The 24,849-nt window shown below is 42.1% G+C and overlaps 1 protein-coding gene across 1 annotated transcript; it reads left to right on the top strand.

The window, feature by feature from the left end:
* Positions 1 to 7,845: 7,845 nt before the first annotated feature.
* LOC311242131 (monocarboxylate transporter 10-like) lies at positions 7,846 to 9,285 on the top strand (the record flags this gene model as incomplete). Its single annotated transcript, XM_084331085.1, has 1 exon — positions 7,846 to 9,285. One exon carries the CDS (start codon positions 7,846 to 7,848, stop codon positions 9,283 to 9,285), a length of 1,440 nt encoding a protein of 479 aa, XP_084187211.1.
* Positions 9,286 to 24,849: the final 15,564 nt, after the last annotated feature.

The following is a 24,849-nucleotide window of genomic DNA, read 5'->3' as shown; positions in this document are numbered from 1 at the left end:
GATAATCTATACATTTTATTCTGTACTGTACATAGATACACTGTGTTATCCCAACGGTCACAATAGTTGCAGTCAACATGTTTGCTCATTCTATGACCACACTATACAAATTTGAGTAATTCAGCCAGGATGTAAACGGCTCTGGTCATGTGCACTGCACATATTGAGACCCTTTATTATTTCAATATTTGCTGGAAATACATTGATACATCATTCAGTAACATTTTCAGAGCCTTATAACAAACATTATTACACTATTGTGACCAGTGGGATTAAATGTGTAATATACATTACATTGTATGTACATGTTATAACATGCATGTATTTATTTTCTATATATATTTTCTATATATATATTTTCAATTTTAACATTGCCATAATGTTGGAGAGGGCAACACAATGTTTTGTAAGATAAATAGATGTATACTCTTTGAATAGAAATAAATATAAAGAGTTTGAAGTTGTAACACAATGTTTTTGTAAGATAAATAGTTTCGATGAAGAACAAAACCTCCTAAATGCATACAAAAAAAGGGGAAAACTTCATATCTGCACTTTGCGAGGCACTAATACCTGGTCGGTATTGTTAACATACGTGTAATATAGTCCAAAAACAGTGTATACAGTGTTTACAGTGTTATTGTACATTGCTAACATACAGATTATATATGTATACTCTTTGAATAGAAAAAAATAAAAGAGTTGTTTGAAGTTGATATAATGTGCTTGTGTAGTTATTTTTCTGTTAACTTATTCACATGGATTTTAAAACTGAACCTTAAGTTATAGTAACTGCAAATATTTGAGTTGATTAACTTAAAAATTTGAGTTGATTAACTTAAAAGAAATGAGGCATTAGATTGCCTCAATGTCTTTGAGTTCTGTTAACTTAATCACATGGATTTAAGGTTGAACCTTAAGTCACAGTAACTGAACATATTTGAGTTGCCTCCACTTGAGAACCTTAAGTCACAGTAACTGAATATATTTGAATTGCCTTAACTGAGAACTGTAAGTCACAGTAACTGAACATATTTGAGGTGACTCCACTAGAGAACCTTAAGTCACAGTAACTGAACATATTTGAACTGCCTTAACTGAGAACTGTAAGTCACAGTAACTGAATATATTTGAGTTGCCTCCACTAGAGAACCTTAAGTCACAGTAACTGAACATATTTGAACTGCCTTAACTGAGAACTGTAAGTCACAGTAACTGAACATATTTGAGTTGACACCACTTGAGAACCTTAAGTCACAGTAACTGAACATATTTGAATTGCCTTAACTGAGAACTGTAAGTCACAGTAACTGAACATATTTGAGGTGACTCCACTAGAGAACCTTAAGTCACAGTAACTGAACATATTTGAATTGCCTTAGCTGAGAACTGTAAGTCACAGTAACTGAACATATTTGAGTTGCCTCCACTTGAGAACCTTAAGTCACAGTAACTGAACATATTTGAACTGCCTTAACTGAGAACTGTAAGTCACAGTAACTGAACATATTTGAGTTGACTCCACTTGAGAACTGTAAGTCAGAGTAACTGACCATATTTGATTTGACTTAACTGAGAACCTTAAGTCACAGTAACAGACCATATTTGAGTTGCCTTAACTGAGAATTGTAAGTCTTAGCCAACTGAAAACATTTGAGTTTATCAACTTAAAAAAATTGAGGCATGGGATTACGTCAATTTTTGTAAGTTCTGGAAACTTATTCGGTTTTACAGTGTGATGTCACAGTAGCTGTCATAATAGAACATTGTAGAACATTTGTGTTCTATATATATTCAACAATTCTCTCAAGAAGAAGAAGAAGAAGAAGAAGAAGAAGATCTCATTGTGCATCTTGCGACAAGATAGATAGACTGAAACCTGCATTTGTCAACCAAGGTGCCTTGCCTACCGTTTTGCTGTAGAACGGTGAGTGTCCACAACAGCTAGCTAGCTGTTCTACTTGAATACTGAATGTTAATATTGAATCAGACAATATTGAATACTGAATGTTAATATCAGACCATATTGTATGACAGTGAAGTTATTGAATCTTTTTGTAGTGTCTCTTTTCGGTGTTGCACTTTTTAGACGGTCCCTGGCTGCGCACTTGCCTCACAGCCGACTGCACATAGAGATCAATATTATTAAATGTACAGCTCTTATTCTGTACTGTACATAGATACACTGTGTTATCCCAACGGTCACAATAGTTGCCGTCAACATGTTTGCTCATTCTATGACCACACTATACAAATTTGAGTAATTCAGCCAGGATGTAAACGGCTCTGGTCATGTGCACTGCACATATTGAGACCCTTTATTATTTCAATATTTGCTGGAAATACATTGATACATCATTCAGTAACATTTTCAGAGCCTTATAACAAACATTATTACACTATTGTGACCAGTGGGATTAAATGTGTAATATACATTACATTGTATGTACATGTTATAACATGCATGTATTTATTTTCTATATATATTTTCTATATATATATTTTCAATTTTAACATTGCCATAATGTTGGAGAGGGCAACACAATGTTTTGTAAGATAAATAGATGTATACTCTTTGAATAGAAATAAATATAAAGAGTTTGAAGTTGTAACACAATGTTTTTGTAAGATAAATAGTTTCGATGAAGAACAAAACCTCCTAAATGCATACAAAAAAAGGGGAAAACTTCATATCTGCACTTTGCGAGGCACTAATACCTGGTCGGTATTGTTAACATACGTGTAATATAGTCCAAAAACAGTGTATACAGTGAACCTTAAGTCACAGTAACTGAACATATTTGAACTGCCTTAACTGAGAACTGTAAGTCACAGTAACTGAACATATTTGAGTTGACACCACTTGAGAACCTTAAGTCACAGTAACTGAACATATTTGAATTGCCTTAACTGAGAACTGTAAGTCACAGTAACTGAACATATTTGAGGTGACTCCACTAGAGAACCTTAAGTCACAGTAACTGAACATATTTGAATTGCCTTAGCTGAGAACTGTAAGTCACAGTAACTGAACATATTTGAGTTGCCTCCACTTGAGAACCTTAAGTCACAGTAACTGAACATATTTGAACTGCCTTAACTGAGAACTGTAAGTCACAGTAACTGAACATATTTGAGTTGACTCCACTTGAGAACTGTAAGTCAGAGTAACTGACCATATTTGATTTGACTTAACTGAGAACCTTAAGTCACAGTAACAGACCATATTTGAGTTGCCTTAACTGAGAATTGTAAGTCTTAGCCAACTGAAAACATTTGAGTTTATCAACTTAAAAAAATTGAGGCATGGGATTACGTCAATTTTTTTAAGTTCTGGAAACTTATTCGGTTTTACAGTGTGATGTCACAGTAGCTGTCATAATAGAACATTGTAGAACATTTGTGTTCTATATATATTCAACAATTCTCTCAAGAAGAAGAAGAAGAAGAAGAAGAAGATCTCATTGTGCATCTTGCGACAAGATAGATAGACTGAAACCTGCATTTGTCAACCAAGGTGCCTTGCCTACCGTTTTGCTGTAGAACGGTGAGTGTCCACAACAGCTAGCTAGCTGTTCTACTTGAATACTGAATGTTAATATTGAATCAGACAATATTGAATACTGAATGTTAATATCAGACCATATTGTATGACAGTGAAGTTATTGAATCTTTTTGTAGTGTCTCTTTTCGGTGTTGCACTTTTTAGACGGTCCCTGGCTGCGCACTTGCCTCACAGCCGACTGCACATAGAGATCAATATTATTAAATGTACAGCTCCGAGGACGGCTCGTTTAGGTGAAAACAAGGTTGTAGCTCATTGTCTACCTTACTACGATAGGAAAGAGGTGTCCTTTGTGTTTTAAAAACATTTAGCTTAAAAAATGAAGGTTCGAATGTCCGTTCGAAGAACCCTGACAAAGTTTGAATCCCAAAAACAGGCTTCGGGGACGCGTATATGCTAATACCAACGCATTTGTGCGATTTGCGAATCTGATTGGCCACTGACGTTTCTGGTCATGTGACATTTGCACCCAATAGCGTGACGAGCTGTGTCTTTGCCCATTTCCGCGTTGAAAAGCCTGCAAACTACCTGGCGTTCTATCGCCATGCTCTTAAGACAAACTCTAACCTTAACCAACTTCGAAAGAGTGCCTAAGCTTAACCGTCGAAAGAACTTGCCGTCACGCTCTAAGACAAACTCTAACCTTAACACTTTCAGTGCCCAGCAGGGGGCGCACGATTTAGTGCTTGAATGCCCACCATCCACTTCAATGTTAGCGTTATCGCTTATCAATGACTAATTTTCCAGTCAACATTGTCCAAGCGGATTGTTTTTTTATCGGTTCATTTCCGTTTTATAGCATCTTGAAAAGCCCTCGTTTTCAAGGAAAATAAAAATATTCCATAATAAACGGAATATTCTAGAATACACAAAAACGTTCAAATTTTTCTGCCTATTTATGAATTGTTTTCAAATAAACGCTAGATTATCGATAGTATATGTGTACGTATGCACGCTGGGGCCGCAATCTGATATCTGATCTGATATATTTCCTGATCGCTCGCACAGCCAAACAGCCATATGACACATAGGGGAAAAGCTTATATCTCTGTGAAAACAGGTCTGATTATCCTAAGACTGGTAAAATAGATTCCTTAACTGAGATCAGATGGTATCCAAAAAGATTATTCCAATACCTGATCGCCATTCCAAAAATCTATCCTTTTATTGATCCAACCTATACTGTAAAACACATATTACATGCTGAGGCTCCACAATGACTGGGATCATCTCCGGTTGAGAAGTAAAATGTGGATTCCGGAAAAAAAGAATTCTCATCCATTTTCATTGAGTCCATTCCAAAAGGGTGCATTACCATCTGGGAGACGATATGAGGCGCTTTTTTCACATCTGAGCTCCTGATGGGGCTGGTTTCCCAACGGTAGACTCGGTTGATGAAATATGAATTCAGATCGCTAATAAAAAAAAATCACGCTAATTGTCGTGCTGGGCATTCAGGGGGCGGACTGCTAACACGTGTTATGTCGTGGCTGGCATTCAAAGTGTTAACCAACTTCGAAAGAGTGCCTAAGCTTAACCGTCGAAAGAACTTGCCGTCACACGATTGGTGCACATGTCACATGACCAGAAACGTCAGTGGCCAATCGGATTCGCAAATCGCACAAATGCGTTGGTATTAGTATAGGCTTCGGGGACAGCCTTACCATACATATTATTTATTATTATTCAAATGGACTCAAACATGTTCCGTTGTGATGTCACAGTATGATGTCATAATAGAACATTCTAGAACATTTGTGATGTCACAGTATGTCAATAGAACATTCTAGAACATTTGTGATGGCACAGTATGATGTCATAATAGAACATTCTAGAACATTTGTGATGGCACAGTATGATGTCATAATAGAACATTTGTGATGTCACAGTCTGATGTCATAATCAAACATTCTAGAACATTTGTGATGTCACAGTATGATGTCATAATCAAACATTCTAGAACATTTGTGATGTCACAGTATGATGTCATAATAGAACATTCTAGAACATTTGTGATGGCACAGTCTGATGTCATAATCAAACATTCTAGAACATTTGTGATGTCACAGTATGATGTCATAATCAAACATTCTAGGACATTTGTGATCTCACAGTATGATGTCATAATAGCACATTCTAGAACATTTGTGATGTCACAGTATGATATCATAATAGAACATTCTAGAACATTTGTGTCTATTCAACAATTCTCTCCAAGAGAGGAGATGATGTTTGTATTGTGATTGTATGACAAGAGGAGCAGAGAAGCAGGAGACAGAGACAATAGAAATGTGTTTTGAAGATGAGAAGAAGAAGAAGAGGAGTGTAAACTTTCTCAAGTGTGGGCGAAGCAAGAATTGTGGAGGGCAGTAATACGCCACGATGCGTCTACACTGCCGGAAATTCCAAATAAGAAGAAGAAGAAGATCTCATTGTGCATCTTGAGACAGGATAGATAGATTGTCTATCCTACAACACATAGACTGAAACCTGCATTTGTCAACCAAGGTGCCTTGCCTACCGTTCTGCTGTGGAACAGTGAGTGTCCACAACAGCTAGCTAGCTGTTCTACTTGAATACAGACCAGGCTGCAGAAACAAATGAGTGGGGGGGCATACAATGTTCTCGGGGGGGGGGGGGGGGCACAATGGTTTTTCAACACAGGTTCCCTTTTATACGTTTCAGCTGGGACAACGCCGCTGTGGCTTGCTAAACTAAACAGCAGAGAGGCCATTGAAAAATCAAATTTCTCTCTGGAAAACTCCAACATTTTGGGAAATTAGCTTATTTAACATCTTCCCTGGAGTTAGACAAGAAGATACATACCTTTTTTGTCTCTGTGCATGCATTAGGCTTAGGGAACAGCCGCTCCGTTAGCGTAGCTTAGCTTCATCACTGGAAGTGGGGCAGAGTTGTAGCCTCAAGTTCCCTACAGTCACGAAATACACTCCAAATACAACTCCAAAACGTTCCTGTAAACATGTTGTGACCTGTGTATTTACCATGTGGAGAAATAAAAAATTATTGAATTAGACAATTACGTTTTCTAAGCAAATATACTCTGAACAATTTTTTGCCTAACCACTCCTCTCTGGGCGCAGTCAGTGATTTCAACATGAAGCCGTGTTTGTTGACATTCTCATTCATTCAAAGGATCCGAACCGATTGAAGTTTATGGATACCATGACTTAAAATCCTCTTACCTTGACGATTAAAAGCCTCCCCAATTTAGAAAACAGTATTCCAATGGCTGGTCTTGATAGGCTGCTAGCTAACGGAGCTAACCAACAAACACAGAACCGGGCAGACACTAAAGCAAATAACGAGAGCAATGACTTCCTATCTGGGGGGTTTCAAAATAAAAGAGCGACGTCTATAGCAGTGGTTCCCAAAGTCGGGGTCGCGACCCAAAGGTGGGCCGCGAGCAGCCACGGGAGGGCCGCAAGATGATTAAAAAAAATAAAAAATAAAATCCAAAAACCCCCCCCTTTTTTTTTTTTTTTTTTTTTTAAGGCCACTGAACTTAGAAGCAGGCCAGGACAGTGTTTCTAGTTGTATTCTAAAATTCTATTCTATTGTATTCTAAAATGTGACTATATGGTTTTATATTAACTTAATAAATAAACAAAAACGAAAAATCGACTTATTTCAACGAACATTTCAAACTAAATAACAGATTATGCACATAAAACGCTGAAAACAACCGAAGCAATAATAGTATTTTAATGAGGCTATTATTATTATCATTATTATTTTGCAACAAGTTAGCCCTCTCATAAATAGCACATATAAATGAATAACTAACTTGAACTAACTTAATAGGATTGAAGTGATATTTGGCTTAAAAAATCGGTCGGCAGGCAAAAAAAAAAGAAAAAAAAGCCTGACGATGTGCATTGGGCCGCGGCTCTCTGACGCCTTATTTTCTGGGTCCCGGCCTGAAAAGTTTGGGAACCCCTGGTCTATAGCAGCGGAATACGTTTATTTTGTACATTATCTAACGTTAACACAAACCTAAACTAACTTTAGGTTAGTTGTAACGTTAGTTTAGGTTCGTGTTAACGTTAGATAATGTACAAATTTGCTCCGATAATATGGATGTATGTTGTTATTGTTTGAGCTGTGATTTATTGTTTCATGTATGTGTTTCACAGTTCTCACGGTTCGGATTGAAATAAATCCAATCAGTAATATCAAGAACGTGTTGCTGTCATCATTGCAAGTAGAGGGAGTTACAGTGAGAACTTACCTGCTCCAGAAGACAGCACTAGAGAGCAGTGATGGACGAGACGCGCCTAGAAGAAGAGACAGAGGAGAAGAAGGAGAATGGTGGTGAAACCAAGGTACCCGTCTGGGAGCCGGCCACTGGGGCTCCTGAGGAGGCAGCAGAGTTTGTGCCCCCCGAGGGAGGCTGGGGCTGGGTCGTCATGCTGGCTGCCATGTGGTGTGACGGCTCGGTGTTTATGATACAAAACACCTTTGGCATCCTTTTCTTGTCTCTCATCAAAGAATTTGGCACAGAAGATGATGCCAACCAGCGATCCAGAACAGCCTTGGTGGGCTCTCTCTCCATGGGCATGATCTTGTTCTGCTCTCCCATCGCCAGTGTGTTCACAGACATCCTGGGCTGCAGAGTGACAGCAGTGGGCGGGGCCGCCATGGCCCTGGTGGGCCTCCTGGCCAGCTCCTTTGTCAAGTCCCTCGGTGCCCTGTACTTCACCTATGGCATCGTGTTTGGCTGCGGCTGCTCCTTTGCCTACCAGCCCAGCCTGGTGATCCTCCCCCACTACTTCAAGAAGCGCCTGGGCCTAGTGAGCGGCATCGTGGCGACCGGCGGCAACGTGTTCACCATCATGGTGGCCTTCCTGCTCCCCCTCCTGCTGGACAGCGTGGGTCTCCAGAACACCATGCGTGTCCTCAGCATCTTCATGTTCGTGCTCATGCTGGCCGGGTTCACCTACACGCCCCTGCGGCCCAACAAGCCCATCGGTGAGATCTTCAACTTCCGCAACATCTGGAGGTCCCTGGGATACCGCATCTGGGTGTTCGGCATACCCGCCGCCCTCTTCGGCTACTTTGTGCCTTACGTTCACCTGATGAAACACGTGGAGGAGCGCTTCGGGACGAACGCCAACAAGGAGGTTCTTCTCATGTGTATCGGCATAACGTCCACAGTGGGCAACCTCATCTTCGGCAGGGTGGCAGACTACGTCCAGGGTGTCAACAAAGTCTATCTACAGGTGTCCTCCTTGTTCGTGATCGGCCTGATGTCCATGATGATCCCCCTCTGTCACGTCTTTGGCGGCCTGATCGCTGTGTGCCTGCTGATGGGGCTGTTCGACGGCTGCTTGAGCGGCATCATGGCGCCCATCATCTTTGAGTTGGTGGGCTCCAATGACTTTTCACAGGCCATCGGCTTCATGCTCGGCATAATGTCCGTGCCCATGACCGTGGGACCTCTCATCGCAGGTTACCTGGGAGACAGGTTGGGGAGCTACGACGTGGCCTTCTACCTGGCAGGTATCCCCCCCATCATCGGAGGAGCCGTGCTGTGTCTGATACCCTGGGTGGAGGCGAGGCGCAAGAGGAGTGAGAAGGAGGAGGCTCTCAAGAAAGGAGAGGAGACGACCCAGGAAATGCTAGACTACGAGAAGCCTCAGGGAGACGCACCTTTCAAGGGCGGAGACCCCGAATCTTATTATTATTATTATTTTTTTTAATTATTTTTGGATTACAGAAAATTATCATTAAAGTGCTATCTGTTGCAGCTGCACTGTTTCCCATGAGAATACCATATTTGGATAAGTTTGACCATTTCTCAAAATCTGAAAATCATTATTTAATAAAACACAGAAAAGGGTCACCAAGTTACTCTGGATAAAAAAAAAACTTTACAGACAACATTGAGACAAAGCTTAATATAAGGCCAAGTTGAGCCTTGAGGATGACAAGCGTGTTGCCTTGTCAAAGATCTCCCCACGTATTGACCGTATTATTAGCCAGCAGCAGCAGACCTCGCATTGAGCTAGAAATGTCCACTGAGTGAACAAGTGCTTATTTTCTGTATTTATTTATATTTTTTGAGAAATGGTAACTTGGTGATCCTTTTCTGTATTTAAAAAAAATACATGATTTTCTGTTTTTGAGAAATGGTCACACTTATCCAAATATGCTATTTTTATGGAGAAGTGTGCAGCTGCAACAGATAGCAGTTTAGTGATACTTTTCTGTAATTTTATTTAAAGAAATATGCTATTTGATTTATTACTACAAGCAGTGTAATGTCAACAGTACTAAGCCATTTAGACCTGAAACACCTGTTAATAATGCATTATATAGCCTGCACACAAATGTGTTTCCCGGTTTCTTAAATAAACATTATTTTGAAAACAAGCACTTTTGTCATCATTGTAGCAAAAAAGACAGGAGCGGAAAAGTCTATATCGTATGTAGGGGTCCCCTTGAATATTTTATTGAACACAGGGGTGCCTTGGCAGCAGAAAGGTTGAGAACCCCTGTCTAGGCTGCGGTTAGACACAGGGGTATTTTCGTTTTGTTTTCAAGATCAGTTTCGCTTTCCAGAGTGCAACATAGTGGCAGGCGAGTTAGACATTTGTTTTGCGACCTGAGCACTTTCGTTTTGTCAGAACGAGGCGTGGTCAGACCGCAACGGATCGCGTCTCGAATTCAGCACTGAGCATGCGCAGGGAGGTAGTTACCTTGGATGTGCCAATACACTTCCTGCAAAAAAATCAACAAGCCACCATCTTTAAATGCCTCCGTGAGCCATTTAGCCAATGTAGCATTTCTTTTTCAGCAAAGAAAGTGCAATAAAAGTGCAATAAACAAAACGGATACATTCACTGTGTGTTCTGCCTCTCATTTGTTGATGAAACAAAACTAACACAATTGACCACCAAGAGCGGATAGTTTAGTCTCACAAAAAGATCGCCGATTTTGTTAGCTTACATGCTAACGCGATAGGGATATGCCATTATAACAGTATAGCATTGTGGCTAGCAGCTAACGTTAGCTCATGTTAGCCAGCCAGCACCAAACTGATGATATCAGGAGCTATCAGTAGCTAGATAACATTAGACAACGCCTCATGTATTAAACAAAGGTGAATAGATGACTGGGCCATTTTGTTTAATGCTTGTTAAGATTGAAAGAGGAGCTCTGAGCTAACAGGGTCTGGTAGCTAACGTTAGCTCACGTTAGCCAGCTGCTCATGCAATCGTTAATGCTAGCAGAATGAATGGATGTAAACTTTATTTAACATATTGCAGAATGGGTACAATACAATACGACTCAATACAAACAATTGTTAAGGGAATGCAGACTGTTGTAGCTTGGACTGGGGTCCTTATAACAATAACTTGACAACACATGGTAGCTGCAGCTATTTGGGACAGCTCTGTCGTCACCGGACGTTGGTGAGGGCACGCAGATGTCGGTATCTACTGCGCATGGGCGTTGAGCAACAACGGCTCCGCGCAGATTACACGACACGTTGTCGGCGAGTTTTGGCGAGTATCCAAAACGGAAACACAATTTCAGCGTTGTCAGTAGGGCAACGCGTTTTCCTGCCAAAGCGGCATTTCTATTTAACTGGGACAGCAAACGTATTCATTCAGCAACAAAACAAAAACAAAAACACCTAGTCTAACCATGGCCTAAGTCTCTGCCACAAACAAACTAAAAAACAAAGACACACAGAGGAGACTGCTGACGAGAATATTTTATGATACAAGTATCCTCCCGGAGTCCCGGGGGCTCGGAGGATAGTTCTTGTAACTGCCTCCGTGTTCAAGTTTAAGTTAAGTATGATGTCATAGACTATGTCAAATGTCATGACTCATAGTAGAATCAGCTGGCTTGTTCGCCATCCGCCAGGGAAACCGCAGATATATATTCCTTTACTGCGAATTGAGACAGAGCGTCCCAAAAATGATTCCAGGCCGCTATTTCTTTACCAACGGATTTCCAGTTCCAACTGGTTCATGCGTCGGCTACACGCTGCTTTAATAACACTGCATTATCGAGACAGCGCCCCTATGTATGACTTTGAGGATCTGGCAATGAATTCCAAGAGTAGGGTAAATCTGCAGTGCCGGCACTGTGTAGTAGCGAGTCACAGTGCTGGCCGCCAGGCTGCGCAGTTGCAGCGGTTTGGAAAACATGGGGGGGACAAATACTGCATTCTGAAATCATGCGGGGGACATTTTCCAGGGACCCCCCCGCAAATTACGCCCCTGAGTGGAAGAGACACAGACACACACTGCCACACACAGACACACACAGAGACACACACTGCCAATAGTGTCTCTCTGCGTTCGCTTGACTAATGTGATGTAATACTCAGCGGGACTCTGAACAGACATGTGATATAATTTGTCTCAGTTTAAACATCAATGGATTCATCTTCCCATTTCTTTTTTGTAACACAAAACATTACGTTTGACATGAAAGGGTTTCTACACTGAGCAACGGAACCCCAAGAGATGTAATTAAGCAGATGACATGCCACAGTGAAACCACTGGGTGGCAGTAGTAAGCCTAGAACAATGGGGAAAGTCCAACAGGGATGAAGCTAAGGCCCTGTCCACACGAGAGTTTGGATTTAATATGACCGAAGTTTGAAAAAATAAAACTCCGTCCACACGGTGAACACAGGTGGACAACCGTGTATAACTGCGTACTCACGGGCAGAGCAATGGGTACAATACAATACGGCTCAATACAAACAATTGTTAAGGGGATGCAGTCTGGACTGGGTTCCTTATAAGTTATAACAATAACTTGACAACACATGAGTTTAGTTTAGCTGCAGCTACATGTTTACTCTGAGCGTCAACAGACATCAGTCGATCACAACACTCTTCAACACAGACGATACGTTTTGAACAAAAGTTTGTTACAATCATTTTCATATAACGCTACTTGGGACAGCTCTGCTGTAAACACTGGTGTAGTTGGCTCTGCTCTAATCTCTCTACCCCGCGGTCTGCCGTGAACATGGGGAATAATTGCGACAGCTCTGCTGTAAACACTGGGAATAACCTCGGTTGCTATGCCCACACGCAACTGCAAAACCGCACAACTCCACCCTGGCCACCGGTTTCAAAAGACCGCGGTTGCAGTGTAGCAAATCCCCGGTTGTGTGTGGCCGAACAGTGCAACTGCGCACATACAATCACGGTTACATTAAACCCAGCGTTCGTGTGGACGGGGCCTAAGACTATAGCAAACTGTGAGGAGGATTTCAAGAAAGAACAAACAAATCTCCTGGAGTGAAGATGTGTTATGTGCAGCTCCCTCATGCAACGGTGTGATGGCCCAACAGCCCTCCAACAACATGTCCAGCTCAAGGCATTCTAATAGGCTTCACACACGGAAAAAGGAGGGTTTCTGATTCTGTCCAACATGGCAACAACAAACTAAAGGAAAATCACTACTAAGCTACTGAATGCAGTGAATCCAAGATTCAGTACTGGGCCTTTCCAATTAACCGTACACACATACTAGCCTACATTTGAAAATACAAAAGCAAATAAAAATATCTTCTGTATTAACGCACATGATAGGGCCTGAATGAACAAAGGAAAAATACACAGTATCATTTCCCCACCCCTGTGAGGAGTGAGACAGACGACGTGACGTAGCTGAGAGGAACAGGGAGGGAGGTTGCCAAGGCTGCTGAATGCAGTGTGCCGACGATGGATATGTTTACAGTGTGACGCACAGGTTCTGAGAAATGGGATCACACTAGCGCTAGCATGCTAACGCTCCCGGGAGGGCTTTTAGTCACGAACGGGTCTACCTGCTCCTCTGACATTGCGACATTGTTTCCTGCAGTGATTTAATATATATAGACTATCGTTTCGTTTTCTCGAGAAAATTATCGCGTTATCACGAGAAAACAAATTAAATTAACTCGTTATCACGGGAAAACGGAGCAAATAAAATGTATGAATGTACGGCCTCTTAGGGCTTCCGTAATATGCATATATATAGTAACTTATTATAGTGTGAATTTCTCCAGACCTCACTCAACTCCAACCCACACATCAGACCAAATTAAAAAAAGATTATAAAGTGCAATTCACCTTACGGCCATCATTGTTTTGGTAGATCGCTATGAATACATTTCAATGAGCAGATGAGTAATTCACTTCATGTATTTCAAATCACGAAAACGACTGTGCTATGTTTATTCACATCTGTAGCAGTAGGCTATGCTATTGTATAAAATAGGCTACAGTTTATTAAAAATGATTAACACCATTGATCATCTATTGTGTGTCTAAATGCAATATGCAGACATGGGCTGTAGACAGGTAATAATTCTCTCAGTAGTTAAGTGTTGTTGTAGTACCACTTTGTCACACACGAGGGAGCACTTCTCCATATAAACTAGCATGGTGCTAGTAGGACTGGGGTCGGTCTGTCCTTCATCAGGTAGGTAGGTAAATATATCCACATTTAAATACATATATAAACATTACCAAGAGAGGCGGGAGGCAGTCATGTGTTGTATTGTTTAATTTTCTACCTAAAATCACAGGGATTGTGTTAAATCTGCTGTGGGTATCAAATAAGGAGGAGTAGATAGGAAGGCTGAGAGGGAGACACAGGAGAGAAGGTTCTTTATTGAGACAGTAGGAAGGCTGAGAGGAACTGGTGTGCTAAAACTCAAACTTGTGATGCCATCAAGTATAAACTCTGGAGCTATAGACAATGCATTTGGAAATATGGTATAGGTGACACTGAGAGCACCCAGGGGAATGTTCTGAGTATACACATACATTTTCTGTTTCAGAAGTGAAAACACTACCATAGAATAAAGCATATTTGAGTATAAAAACTCAAACAAACATTATGTGGGTCCACAAAATCATTCTCTCATTCGTTGTCTATAGGAGCAGCTCCAGACTTTAGACCTGATAACATCAAAAGTTTGTTCGCCTTGGGAGATAGTAGCTCATGTTCACAAATCTTGATTGAACTTTCTATAGGCCATGGAAATAACATAATGGAATTCTTAATTCTGGTGATGTTCCCCTTTAAAGACAAATACAGTGGATGTTTAGCACCATTTGTTTTTCACAACTGGATTTAGCTTAAATGTAAATGTTCAGGTTAGGCCTTTCTTCTTACTTCTGCTTAGGCTACAAGTGACTTTCACACTTGACACAAACCACATCAGAATAGAAAATACAGTGGGTTGTGAATAGGCTTAGAGACTTGCACTGGAAGAAATATAAGAGGGAGCTGAGTTCAGGGGCGTCGTTCTGGTATGGCAAGGTATGGCACTCGCCATACGGCTCAATACACACAATTGTTAAGGGGATGCAGACCTGAGAAAGATGTTTGTCTTGTTTACATCAGGGTCCCCCATTTTCAATTCATATCGACATACAGGTATTTAGTACCGATACATGTTAGTCTTAGACAAAGTTAAATTATGCCCTTCGCATATCTTTTCTGGATATACATTTTAAATAACCAGAGGCAACACTAAAGCAGCACTGTAATGTATCGTACCCGAGGCAGCCCAAATCTTCTCAAAGATTTTATCATAAGTGTGCCTCGACTTCATTTCAGTAGATAGTCTCAGAAGGAGGTCAGTGCGTGACCCAGAGGAATCCAATTTACATTCTTTACACAGCTTCCGTATCACAGAAACCTAAGACATGAAAAATATATAAGAAATAGCCAGTGTTTTAAGTTGTAAAATGTTAATCAATGCACAGAAATAAATCTTCATTAGGCTAATACTATATAGTTTACACTTAAAAAGAATATCAACCTTCTGTTTGTAGAGCTCGTTTCTGAGCCTGTCTTCCGAGACTGTGATTTCCTGCCCCTCTGCTTGTTTTTGAGGACGGACTTTCTCAAATTCAGTGTTGATTACTATGTTGGACCGGCGGGTATTTTTGCCTATCCATGGTGCCCAAAAGTGATAGCTGGGGGGAACTGCAAATGGGTTTTTATTTTTACCTTTGCAATGAAAAGAAAATAATAATGTCAGGAATAGAAGTTGCTTAACAAATTGATAAAAGGAGATGTCGACTAAGCGCTGTGCGTTACCCGTTACTTTATTTTATTTTTATTTTTTATTTATCCTTTATTTATCCAGGAATGTCCCATTGAGATACAATATCTCTTCTTCCAGGGAGTCCTGACCAACACGGCACACAACAAGTTTCAACATAAAACAGGGCATTAAACAAAAAACATACAATTCAAATATAAATACAGAAGGCCATTTGTGCAGTGGCAAGGAGCATAATCAGATCAGCAATAGCATCAGGTAAAACAGTTACATGTTTCATAAAGGGCTAATCGTAGCATACCTTTAAAAGCATTCACAGTAGGAAGTGCCTCTAGACAAAGTTTTACTTGCAGCGTATTCCATAAAAAGGGAGCATAGTGTGAGAATGCAGCTTTACCAAGCTCTGACTGCATCAAAGGAACATTTAAAAGCATCCCATTTGCTGCTCGTCTGGTATTAAAAAAGCAAGTATAAAAGGACAGAAGTCTGGAGATATATAAGGGCAGCTTACCTAGCAATGACTTAAGGATAAAAATCAACATGTGTGATTGTCTTCTTTGGTTACAAAACCACGACCAATCATATCCATAGACAGTGTCTTCCAGAAGTACATACTTGTCCACGCCACGAAGCCCCGCCCAGACGTTGGGCTCTGTGGCTCTGCAGATATACCCTACTCAGCCTGCTAGCGTTGATGCTATTCAATGCTCTATCATACCCAACTAACGTTAATGCCATTCAGAATTTATTAACATAGCTACAACAACACACAGTAACGTTAATATAATTACATGCATCATTGTTTACAATGAACGGTGGGGCAGTTCGAAAGGACTGGACACGGACAAGTTGTTAAACAGCAATCAATTTAATATAACAGGTAGTTCGAGCTGCATTTTCGTGCCTACAACCACAGCCACAGGGATATATCCAGCTTTGACGAGCTCTCTCTCCTCCTGCCGATTAAATTCAGCAGCTCTTCCTCGACCTCGAGTGCCTGTAGCTGCCTGTATTTGCACAAAGGCGTCCATCCCTGCTGCTAGCTAACGTTAAAACTAACCTAAAGTTACACAAGCAGAATACATCACAAATACTTCCGGTCGGGGGATTTCAAAATAAAAGAGCGACGTCTAAAAGCACCGTAAATACGTTTATTTTGTACATTATCTAACGTTAACACGAACCTAAACTAACTTTAGATTAGTTTAGGTTCGTGTTAACGTTAGATAATGTACAAAATAAACGTATTTACGGTGCTTTTAGACGTCGCTCTTTTATTTTGAAATCCCCCGACCGGAAGTAAAAATAATGCTTCTTTTTCAGCTCGTTATCAATGGGTTGGTTGAGAAGGGACATTTCATCTATCTAGGGAACCTAGCTACATCCGGGGTACAATTTTGCATAGGCTGCACATCGATGTTGCAGAAGCATAAAGGCAGAGTGTCTGCAACACCGTTGCTTTGTCGATGTTGTGTTGCAGTTGCTTTGCAGTTTCTGTAGCATGCAGAGGCCAACCCATACTTTTTGTGAATGTGTTTTTGATACATTCTGTTGAACACACACCTCAAAACCGTACCTAAGGAAAATTGGCTCAATTGCAAGAAAAGTAATAGACAGTTATGATATTACATTCTGCATAATTCGTATGCAAAATATTGTGGTTCCCTGCTTTAGTCTGTTGACACATTTCTATAAAAAAATGCTTGTGTAGTCCTGTGTCATACCTAAATGTCATATAACTGAATTGTATAGAAACAACTCACCAAGCGGTTAGGTGGCCGAGCGGAGATTGCGTTCGTCACCAACCCCACAGCTCCGGGGTTGTCACCAGCTTGGCTGGCCGTCTGCACTAATACAATTGGCTGTATTAGAGGGTGGGAGAAGCTGGCGGGGTGGGTCCGGGTCGTTGTAAACAGCAACTCCTACAGTTCGGTCGGGGCGCCTGCTAAGCGCGGATAGGACTTGAGGGGGATAGTGTGGTCCTCCCACACGCTACGCCCTCTCGATGAGAATCCGCGCTGCCAGGTGAAAAGAAGCGGTGATTGGCTGGACGTGTGTCGGAGGAAGCACGTGGTAGCCTCCACTCTCCCAGATGATCTGACTGTGGGGGGTAAGTGCGCAGCGACCAGGAAGGGACTGGGAATTGGCATACGACTAACATTGGGATGGGAGAAAATCGGAGGAAAATGGAGGGGGAAAAAGATCAATAAAAAAAAAAAAAAAAAAAGAAACAACTCACCAAAAGTGACTATTGCACAACTGATTTGACAAATAAAATCCACCAAGGGAGGGAAACCACCCCTATACCTTGCCTTTTACTGAAACGACGCCACAGGCTGAGTTGCTCTGCTTGTACATCATGCATATAGAAAATGACCACCATATCACAATGATGCTAGATTGGAATTGTGGACCTTATTTAACCTGCAGCTCAAACATGGCTTACACCCAAGAGTCTTTTGTTTTGATGCACGAGCAAGTCCTGGAATGATCTTCAACTCACACTAAAAATCAATACTCCACTGTCACATGGACAATTTAAAAACATGATCACAAACCTCCCCACCTCATATGTAAGCGTTTAAATGTCTCTTTCTTTGCTTATTTTTTTCTTTTCACCTGTGTTTGTCCTATTCATGCTAATCTTTTTTCCCTTGTATATGTATTCTTAACTGTTTGAAAATGAGGGTAAAACCTCAATGTCCCATTTGAGAATTAAAAGGTTTCAATCAATTATATATTGATCATGCAAACCAATTTCGATTCCATAAGCCTATATTGCATTGGTGATTTTGTCACACTTGTGCACAGTAGGCTACTGCAGTTGTGAATTTGTGATATTTTGTCTTTTTTGGTCAGCCAACTTTCCTTACGGCGAGACACTACAGGTGAATAGGGTAAAAGATTTAAGATATCACAATGAAACTTCCCCAGTTGATTACTTATATTAAGACAAGACTTTTTTGTATTACAAGTTTTCTGAAATTGTATGTTTAAATATGCAAATGAGGCAAACATATTTGAATAGATATCACTATGAAACTTTACCAGTTTGTTATATAAACTAAGAAAAAATATATTGCAAGTTTTCACACTAGAGTGAGCTCGGTCCACTTTGTTCCTTCAAAGTAAAAGTGTTTCCGTCTTGACCTACATATTTAAAATGAAAGATAACAGTTTCTGTCCATGATTCTAGCATAACAACTTCACTCTGCTACACATGCTGCTTTTGAAAAGACATTCCACTGGCTCCTCTGAATAGCGCTGAATTAGATTCTACCTCGTGTCGTGTGTCTTCTTCTTCTTCTTCTTCTTCTTCTTCTATTACGGGTGACGGGAGAAGAGACCGGAAACACTATCCTAAAATCTGTAGAGCAGCAAAGCCGCAGAAACCGGAAAACTGCAGTCTGTAGAGCCGCAGAGGCAGGAACAAGTCAGACACATTCTACAAACGTGTCTAATGTGAAATATATAAGCATATAAGCAAAACTAGATTTTAGGTCTGTGATGAAAAAGGGCCTCGCGGGAAGGGGGGCCTCGCAAAAAAAAAAAAATAAAAAAAATAAAAAAAAAAAAAAAATTGCGAGGCCCCCCTTCACGCGAGGCCCTGTGCGACCGCACTGCTCGCACACCCCCTGAGGCGGCCCTGCCTACAGTATATGATGAAAATATATATATAATTCTGGATCTGGGCTTCAAAGAAAGGCAACATCAAAACAACATACGTCTCATGAAGCAGAGTCTCAGGTGATCGTGAGAAATACAGTATGTATACAGTACAATGCTGTTGGATTAGAATTCTGGATTCTATCAAACTTGGTCAAGTAATTTGCTCATGTACAGTTTAAGGTTCCCCGAATCCCCAAGCTTTTACCCTTGGAATGCCCTTCAATGGACTTTAAAGTTTAATATTCTTCCAACCTTTGCACAATACAAAGCTTTGATTAATAACCATTGTACGTCATTTTGTAATAATTTTTAGTCTGCTCATACTTATTTTATCTTCTTTTCATCATGCTGTGATTACTTGTTTTTATCTTATTTCATCTTGGTATTATCGTGCTGTGATTACCTGTTTTTATCTTTGTGTTATCCTATCTCTTTTAATTGTATGCTCACCGTCACTGTAAAACCAAGTTTAAATAAAGGTTGGATGAGTTGAATGAATGAAAACCCCCATGTGAATTGCAGGACACATTGATCATCGTCACTTTGAACGCACCTTGTAGCGCTGGGTTCTAACCCAGATCTATCATACTGTACTCCAGTCATGGGTACACACATGTAAAACACCTACAGTATAACCATGAATGCAACCCGCGGGCAGGGCCGCCTCAGGGGGTGTGCGAGCAGTGCGGTCGCACAGGGCCTCGCGGGAAGGGGGGCCTCGCAAAAAAAAAAAAAAAAAAAAAAATTATTATAATTTTTTATTTTTTTTATTTTTTTTTGCGAGGCCCCCCTTCCCGCGAGGCCCTTTTTCATCACAGACCTAAAATCTAGTTTTGCTTATATGCTTATATATTTCACATTAGACACGTTTGTAGAATGTGTCTGACTTGTTCCTGGGTCTGCAGTCCTGCAGCTGCAGACATACTCACTATTGGAGCTCAGCCTCTGGGGTTCTGCAGCAGCATTGGTTTCAACGAAGGGAGTGGTTTTACTTACATCATGTGTAGACAGTGTAGTACGCCGGCAGCGTGAGTCGGCTGCGTTTGACATTTTCGCGCGTGCAGCTTTTGACTATGCTTAGTTATGCCCAATAGCCAAGACGAAGAAAGAGGTCGGTCATTATCAGTCGGTCGGTCACCAACCAAGGAACGTTGATGAAAGGCCTCTCGCTAGCGGGACAAATGGCCGGAGCCTTTCATGGTATAGCCATGTCGGCTAGTAGCTAGCTTAGCTAAATGCTAACTAGCGTTAGCTAACCTAGCGAGGCGAGGCGAGTGGATGTCTTTTCAAAAGAAGGAGAAGAGAACTTGTGAGCAGATAAATCTGTTAGGCAGCAATACGCCGAAATTACACCGTGGGGCCAAGAAAGTCTCCTTCCACGTTGATACTGCGTTATGGTGAGTCAACTTATGATTATATACCCGCCGTGGATCTTAGTCACCTGACCCTAACTCTCTTTCTCTCTGTGGAGCCAAACTGGTCGACTAGCTAATACTACTAGTAGCTAACTGTGTGAGCTAACTGTTAGCCAGTTAGCTGTTTAGCGTCAGCTGGGAACGTTCGTTTGATGCTATCAGTTAGCCTTGAGAATAGCAGGCCCTTTGACAGAAGATGTAGTCGGGCCTGCACCATGACAAGGCTCTGGCCATAGCTTCTTTTTGTCCCGCCAGCGAGAGGCCTTTCGTCAACGTGGAGACCTTGCGGCCTTTCGCCCTGCGTTCATCGTGCAGGTAACTTGGATTAATGAAAATGTCATGATGACATTACCCCACTCTTCCTTCCTTCCCCTCCCGAATGTTTTGTTAATAACGATGTTTTTTTCCAGGCAAAACATATGCTACTTCACAACATTTGGAGATACGACATGTGCTGTGTGTGAATGGTCGTTTGTGTAGCTTGGGTAGCGTTGGGCCGTTGGCCAAAGCTGTGTGTCACGTGGCCTGGTGTCACAGTACCTGGCTAGCCTATTTAGCTGATGTCGGCCATTGGCTCCTTGCTGCTTTGGTTTCTCTGTTGACCCTCTTCTTGTTGGATTTAAGTGTTGATCTTTGTCCTTTTGAATCTCTCATACATGCTATAGTCTCTCTCTAACACACACACACACATGACAAACACACATGTTCTCTCTCTCTCTCTCTCTCTCTTTCTAACACACACAGTCTGCCTATGGCGGCCTTTCTCGATGGCTAGGCTGTGCTCAAGGATCTTCAGTCACAGTGCTCAGGTATTCTGCCACTGTGTACTCTCTGTTTAGGGCCAAATAGCATTTCAATTTCTTTCCAATGTGTCTCTCTCTCTCTCTCTCTCTGTACACTGTATATTGACTGTAGAACGGGAGCTCTCTCTCGCTCTCTCTTTTGCTATATGTTGACTGTATCATGCCCCGCCTCGGGCAGCGCTATTATTTAAGAATATGTTGACTGTATAAAAAAAATAAAAATAAAAAATATATATATATATATATATATATAATTTTTTTTTTTTTTTTTTTTACCTGGGGGGGGGGGGGGGGGGGGCTCGCGTTAAATCTCGCACAGGGCCTCGCATTTCTCCCAGGCGGCCCTGGATATAGTAAAGGTGCAGGTACTGTAAGTACAGTCAGGTGTGGATAGGTATGTATGCGGTGAGAATAAATATATATGGTATATACAGCATTATTGTGCATGCTATCATACACAGCTAAGGGTTATATGCAGGTGGACACGCAAGTATATAGAGGGATGTTGCTGCCTGCGGTGTGGGAGACCGGGGTTCGACTCCCACTCGGGGCATTGAAGTTTGAGGTGACGTTGTCACAACCGTTACATATATGCAGTAAATATAATCAATTGAATATGCGGCAACTAGTTAACTACACCTCAAAATAGTCATTAACAACCACAATAACTTTGCATATTTGAAATGAGTCAAACTACCAGCAAGCTACTGCAAAATGTAGTTAATAACATACAGTACCAGTTTAATTACATGTCAGGAAACGACTCCCCAACGCTGTAGTACCTACAGGCCCCCGATGACCCTCATCGGAACATACCAGTTTGCCGGGTTGCGTGTTTCATAATTTGGATAATGGACACTTTGAAGCCGGCCTTCTCTCTCTCTACACCAGACTGCTGCACACGGACCGGACCTTATTTATCGGGGCAGGGGGTTCATTACGAGTCCCTGTGATGACAAACACTTGATGTCTGGGGGGGGGGGGGGGGGGGATAGGGGCCACTCTCCAGCCCTCTCCATTTGCTACGCGTCTTGATTGATGGTTTCCAATTTAATTCCCAATAAGATCGGCTCTCGCCCGCGCGTTAACGTCCAACCCTCCGACTGGTAAAGCTCCTTAATTAGGAGCGGTGTGTCACCAGCGCCCGACGTCGACGACTGTGGATGACGGGGAGGAGGGTGTGAACACGGTCTCCCAGCCCCGACCGCACGTTTTAAAAAGCACTTCACTGCAGATCAAACAGAAATAACTTCCAAGTGATTGAGTGGAGAGAGGGGAAAAAACACGGTTGTTCTTCAGCTTGTTTAGTCGAGAGCTGCGTACAGCGATCTTTCAATATTTACCCAGGACTTGTGTTTGACGATGATACACTTTTTTAATGATTTTCAAACGTCAGCGATGTTCTGAGTCCACTGATCGTTGCAGGAGGAGTGGATGTGATGGTCTGATCGTGCAGGAGGAGTGGATGTGATGGTCTGATCGTGCAGGAGGAGTGGATGTGATGGTCTGATCGTGGCAGGAGGAGTGGATGTGATGGTCTGATCGTGGCAGGAGGAGTGGATGTGATGGTCTGATCGTGGCAGGAGGAGTGGATGTGATGGTCTGATCGTGCAGGAGGAGTGGATGTGATGGTCTGATCGTGCAGGAGGAGTGGATGTGATGGTCTGATCGTGCAGGAGGAGTGGATGTGATGGTCTGATCGTGCAGGAGGAGTGGATGTGATGGTCTGATCGTGCAGGAGGAGTGGATGTGATGGTCTGATCGTGGCAGGAGGAGTGGATGTGATGGTCTGATCGTGCAGGAGGAGTGGATGTGATGGTCTGATCGTGCAGGAGGAGTGGATGTGATGGTCTGATCGTGCAGGAGGAGTGGATGTGATGGTCTGATCGTGCAGGAGGAGTGGATGTGATGGTCTGATCGTGGCAGGAGGAGTGGATGTGATGGTCTGATCGTGCAGGAGGAGTGGATGTGATGGTCTGATCGTGGCAGGAGGAGTGGATGTGATGGTCTGATCGTGGCAGGAGGAGTGGATGTGATGGTCTGATCGTGCAGGAGGAGTGGATGTGATGGTCTGATCGTGGCAGGAGGAGTGGATGTGATGGTCTGATCGTGCAGGAGGAGTGGATGTGATGGTCTGATCGTGGCAGGAGGAGTGGATGTGATGGTCTGATCGTGGCAGGAGGAGTGGATGTGATGGTCTGATCGTGGCAGGAGGAGTGGATGTGATGGTCTGATCGTGCAGGAGGAGTGGATGTGATGGTCTGATCGTGCAGGAGGAGTGGATGTGATGGTCTGATCGTGCAGGAGGAGTGGATGTGATGGTCTGATCGTGCAGGAGGAGTGGATGTGATGGTCTGATCGTGCAGGAGGAGTGGATGTGATGGTCTGATCGTGCAGGAGGAGTGGATGTGATGGTCTGATCGTGCAGGAGGAGTGGATGTGATGGTCTGATCGTGGCAGGAGGAGTGGATGTGATGGTCTGATCGTGCAGGAGGAGTGGATGTGATGGTCTGATCGTGCAGGAGGAGTGGATGTGATGGTCTGATCGTGGCAGGAGGAGTGGATGTGATGGTCTGATCGTGCAGGAGGAGTGGATGTGATGGTCTGATCGTGCAGGAGGAGTGGATGTGATGGTCTGATCGTGGCAGGAGGAGTGGATGTGATGGTCTGATCGTGCAGGAGGAGTGGATGTGATGGTCTGATCGTGGCAGGAGGAGTGGATGTGATGGTCTGATCGTGCAGGAGGAGTGGATGTGATGGTCTGATCGTGCAGGAGGAGTGGATGTGATGGTCTGATCGTGCAGGAGGAGTGGATGTGATGGTCTGATCGTGCAGGAGGAGTGGATGTGATGGTCTGCAGACTGGATACACCTGCCATGCTGTTTGTTCTAGTAAATAAAAACACAAAATTGTTTCAGTTATTGTTTACACTGTTTCAGTGTAAATTCAGTTCAAATGTTCAGTTTCAGTTCAATTCAGTTATTCCTTTTAATACAATGGATCATTAAAATCAAAGGGTAGGCCCTATTGCACATGAATAGGCACTTCAGATAATCCTTCAGAACGTCGATCGGCTCAGCTGACCGACAATAAATGAAAATGACACTGTTCACCGTCGTAGCCTATAATAATAACAGCATTGCATTGGCCCATCAACTGGTTTTAATAAACAAACAGAAACAGTAGCATGTGCATCTTTTAGATCAATTCGTCCATGAAAATTAGGCTGCTGCTGCCTCTAAATATAAAAATGGATTAGATAAGAATGGTTTGCTTCACTTTTTTTTTTTTTTTTATTATATATATTTCGACTCTCGATGAAAATCGAATGTGGAGTCT

This window comes from Notolepis coatsorum (genome assembly GCF_963971535.1).
Source record: "Notolepis coatsorum genome assembly, chromosome: 15".
NCBI classification, from domain to species: Eukaryota; Metazoa; Chordata; class Actinopteri; order Aulopiformes; family Paralepididae; genus Notolepis; species Notolepis coatsorum.
The sequence above is the reverse complement of the archived record's forward strand: the minus strand, read 5'-3'. Positions and strand labels throughout refer to the sequence as shown.